Source organism: Triticum aestivum, chromosome 7B, assembly GCF_018294505.1.
Source record: "Triticum aestivum cultivar Chinese Spring chromosome 7B, IWGSC CS RefSeq v2.1, whole genome shotgun sequence".
Lineage (NCBI taxonomy): Eukaryota > Viridiplantae > Streptophyta > Magnoliopsida > Poales > Poaceae > Triticum > Triticum aestivum.
Genome location: NC_057813.1, coordinates 483,265,100 through 483,269,605, shown reverse-complemented (window position 1 = coordinate 483,269,605; position 4,506 = coordinate 483,265,100). Strand labels below are relative to the sequence as shown.

The window sequence follows — 4,506 nt, the reverse complement described above, 5'->3', positions numbered from 1 at the left end:
TACTACAACCAAATCCACATGTTCCCAATCCTACTCATGCAAATATTTGAGGGGCAAAACTAATGCATAGTAAAAACCGGGTATTGAAAAGTATGATCAAAATGTAACTTGCCTTGCTGATGATCGGAAAACTCTAGAGATTCGTAGTAACAAGCTTCGCACTCAGGAAAATCTAGCGTAGACAAACAATAGCATACATAAGCAATCAAGCAAAGGATGTAAAGAGAAATTGAGAAAAGATCCAAAGAAAACTCGAAAACAAGCAAATAACTAATCTAATAGTAAACAAATTATAACAACATTATATTTATGTGGATTAGATCTTAACAGTAGGTACATGTAATTAGCTACGATTTGCAAAAAGAATCAACTCAAACGGAGCTACGAAACTCAAGATACAAACTAAACAAGATCAAATATTAATCTGAACTAGACGCAAATTTTAAATTGTCAAAATCATGTTCAAGTTGGTTTACTGGATAGATGAGATCGCTCTGAAGATTTAGGCATTGGTTTCGTCTAAGTTGGACAAACGAGCTAAAAGTTATTAAGGTTTAAAGATCAGGGGCTAATCTGCGAGGAAAATATTCATGGATAGGTCCCTGGCCGAAAAATTAACTAAAAAGAAAAATCTATCGGACGAACGTCCACTAATAGAGACTAACGAACGAAAACATTCGTTGACAGATCTAAACGAATGAACATTCGCTAGATAGAACTAACCGAAAAAACGAAAACTAAACCGAACGAACCGGAAAAACCGTAAAATAAACCGATCTAGGGTTTACCAGTTTTCCGGAGAGAACCGGCGGCGAAACTCCAGCGATCGGCAGCGGCTCCGGCGGGGCTCCGGTGTCAACGTGAGGCGGCGGCCCGGCGTGCGGCGACTCGGTGCCACGGCGGCGGCCGACTAGCGACAGCGGCGGCGCGGCAGCAAGCGACGACGGCGGTGGTTACGGTGGCTCGGGACGAGGGAAAAGGGGTGGGGGCGGCGCTATATATAGGTGTAGGGGAGGGGCAGTGTGGCTTGCGGGAGGGGGCGGCGGCGGACGTGGTCGAGGTGGACACGGGCGGCGGCGGTGTCGGGCACGCTCGGGACTCCGTCCCGAGCTCGAAGACGGCAGCGGCGCGGCTTGGGCCGGCTGGACTGGCTCGGCTAGGCCGGCCCAGTTCTGGAGAAATTTTTTAAATTTTTTTTTGAGAGACTAAAACACATAAAATAAATCCTAAAAATTTCAGAAAAATTCACGTAGCTATATGGCCTTATTAGTGACCTCGTGAATATTTTTCTGGGCTTAAATGCCTAAACTAAAAACAAACATTATAGTACTAATTACTCTGCTAACAAATAAATAAGCTAGCAAATAAAATCAAATAAACTCTTCAAAAAATTAAAATTCAATTTCCAATATTTTTCTACTGATTTTGAAGAAGTCATATTACCTTCTCTTATTATTTTAAAATATTTGGTATTTTTTTAAAAACAATTTGATCCAAATACCAAATTTTGATAAACTAAAATTGGATTTTTGTGAAACCTCCAACTCTCTCAGATTGGTCCTTCAGTTGCTTAAGGCCTCTTGGATCAAAATGCAACTAAAACAAAACAACAAAATGCAATAAACCATGGATGCATATGAATGATCTATGTATAACATCAAAATTAAAAAATTGGGATGTTACACTTTGAATCTCTTTAAGAGTTGATTCAAAAATTTAGATGATGCTACAAGTATACATTGTCATAGCTCATTGCATCCTTCATAATTATGCACTATCTCAAGGGGCTCGTGATTTTATTATACCGAATGTGACATGAAGCAACCAACCAACTCGAGCACAAAGGCAACAAGCAAGGTTTATAGGGCCAGAGTTGACCATTAGGCAACAAATTGCTACACAAATGTGGGAAGATAGACATGCCATGTATTCATGTCGACTACGAGCATCTGTGATGACTTTATCAATCTCAAGATGGTATGCCTACGACTAGCCACAGTGGGAGTAACTTCGGTAGTAACATCGAGTCCAACTCAGCAAATTTGCTTATGTGGCAGTGAGTTAATGAGGAGAGATGTAGTACTAGTAACTTAGCTAGTTACTGTAACATCACATGTCCCAATGCAATATGAGTCTATAACCTAATAAATGAATCTTTGCATGTTACCACACTTATGTTACTACCCACTATTGAGGTAGTAACATAGTCTAGGGATATGTGTATGTTACTACTGTATGTTACTCTCCATTGTGGCTAGTCTCAGTGTCGCGGAGATGCTCATAGGTGTGCGTGTGTACGTTCATTGGGGGTGTGTGTGTGTATGAGACTGTATTGTGTTATGAAGACTGATGAGCATGGCGTACTATATGTCAAAAGCATGTATCTTTTCTTCTTCTTTTTTTATCTTCTACCCAACAGAAAAATGAAATAAATCCACTCCTCGTGAAATGGAACCATAACATTTGATGACCCTTGACGTGAAACCAAACACATCCTTATTTCATCATGAAGCTCAAACAAAGTCTCATGTGATAACCTGAGCTATTTCACCAACCAACCAACATATAAAACATACTGCTCCTACAAGCCAGTGTCATACGGACACACCACTATCGACGGCCTCGACGAATGCCCTCAGATTACGATCCGACGAGCCACCTTTCCCGAGAGCCTCAGCGACCACCCGCTTCCACTCCGACGCCGCGCGCCGCGCAGCCCCCGCTCCGGCCTCACCCTCCTGCATCACCTCCTCTACGCGCTGCCTTACCCCGGTCGCGCGCAAGCGCAACACGCCGTCGCTGCGCACCTCCGCGCGGGCTCCCACGCGCCACTCGCACTCGACGAGCCACGCGTTCATCCGCTGGTCCGACATATGGGGAACGCACACCATCGGCACGCCGCACACCAGGCTCTCCATCACCGAGTTCCATCCACAATGCGTCACGAAGCAGCCCACCGCCGCGTGCGAGAGCACCCGCACCTGGTCGCACCACTCCACCACCATGCCGTTCCTGAGCCGCGCGTTCGTCTCGGGCTCCCGCGTCGCCTCGCCATCGGCGAACTCGGCCTTGACGTCCTTCCGGACGACGCAGAGGTAAGGCCTCCCGCTCTGCTCGAGGTCGAGGAGCAGCTCGTCGAGCTGCTCCCTGTCCATCCCCGCCCGGCTCCCGAACGCGACGTACACCACGGAATCGGCCGGCTTGGTATCGAGCCACTCCATGTACTTGGCGCCGTCCTGCTTGAAGAGGCCGGTCTCGTCGCCGGACGGGGGCACTGGGCCAATCGGCAGCGCGTTGTACGCTCCCATGGCGGCGAGCGCGCTCACCTCGAGTTCCTGGCACGTGTTGACGAGCACGTTTGCTCTGGGGGTTTCCCTGTCGAGCGTGTGGAACAGGTCGCGGATGGTAGTGTAGATGCTGTGGTAGAACTCGGAGGGGTCGGTGGACTCCGTGATGATGGACGGGAGGTCCTGCACGGCCAGCGGAGGGAGGCCCGGGAGCCGCACGATGAACGACGGGTCGTGGCGGTTGTCGGTCACGACGCCGGCGTGGCCGTAGAAGAAATGGTAGTAGACGGCCAACACGGCAGCCGGCTGGATCCAGTAGAGCGCGGACGGCACGCCTTTCTCGCGCGCGACGTCAGCGGCCCACGGGAGGAGCATCGTGTAGACGACGCGGGTCACGGGGCGGCCGCGCGCGGCGAGCGCGTCCACCAGCTCCCCGACGCTGCGCGCGCCCGCGGCGTGGAAGGACGCAATGTAGTCGGTGCACGCCGCGGGGTCGGTGGTCCTGTCGTACCCGTTGTCGAAGCCGTCCGAGAACGGGAGGAACTCGAGGCGGCCGTCGCCGCCGTCGGGCGCGTCCGCCTCCGCCGGGAACATGCGGCGGTGCGCGGTCACGGTGGTGGAGAACGTGACGAGCGCGCCAGGCGCAGCGGCGAGCAGGCGCCGGGCGAGGCGGAGCGCCGGCGCGATGTGTCCCTGGAGCGGGTACGTGAGCACGAGGAAGTGCGGCTGCGGAGGCATGCTTGTCCCCCTTTCCTGAGGCTGACTCGCGTGGCTTTCGCGTAGCTCGAGGGAGCGTCACTCGATCTGCAGCGACAGCAGGCAAGCTTTCCAATTTGAGTGGTATAGGCTATAGCGCGAGAGACCTTGGGTTTTATGGCTCTCACGCGGCCCGCGATGCCAAGTTGCCCACGCGAGGAAGCTGGTGCATCCATGACGCTGTCGGGAACTAACTGCGTGCAGCCGGCGCACCCATGTGGTCTGGGAGAGGAGCGCTGCATGTGTCAAGCGAACGCCATGCACATGCCAGTAATGCGCAGCGTTGTATTGATCGCTCTGTGATTTGCCATTGACCTAGCTGCCATCTATAGATCTGTGATCTGTGATATTGATCGCTCTGTGATCTCGATATAAACAGAAATCAACGGTCTTCTGGACAAAGCGATCAATGCACGTGCTCCCTCTTCTGGTTCTCTGTTTTTGTTTTGAGAACTCCCTCTTC

General features: G+C 51.0%; 1 protein-coding gene across 1 annotated transcript; it reads right to left on the bottom strand.

Annotated features, from left to right (window-relative positions):
* Positions 1–2,411: 2,411 nt before the first annotated feature.
* On the bottom strand, positions 2,412–4,112 carry LOC123162323 (crocetin glucosyltransferase, chloroplastic-like). Its single transcript, XM_044580121.1, has one exon. It carries the CDS (start codon positions 4,023–4,025, stop codon positions 2,595–2,597), a length of 1,431 nt encoding a protein of 476 aa, XP_044436056.1. The 5' UTR covers positions 4,026–4,112; the 3' UTR covers positions 2,412–2,594.
* Between the last annotated feature and the right edge of the window lie 394 nt (positions 4,113–4,506).

Excerpts from the sequence above, each read along its gene's own strand:
- LOC123162323 (XM_044580121.1), bottom strand. The coding sequence starts at position 4,025 with ATGCCTCCGCAGCCGCACTTCCTCGTGCTCACGTACCCGCTCCAGGGA.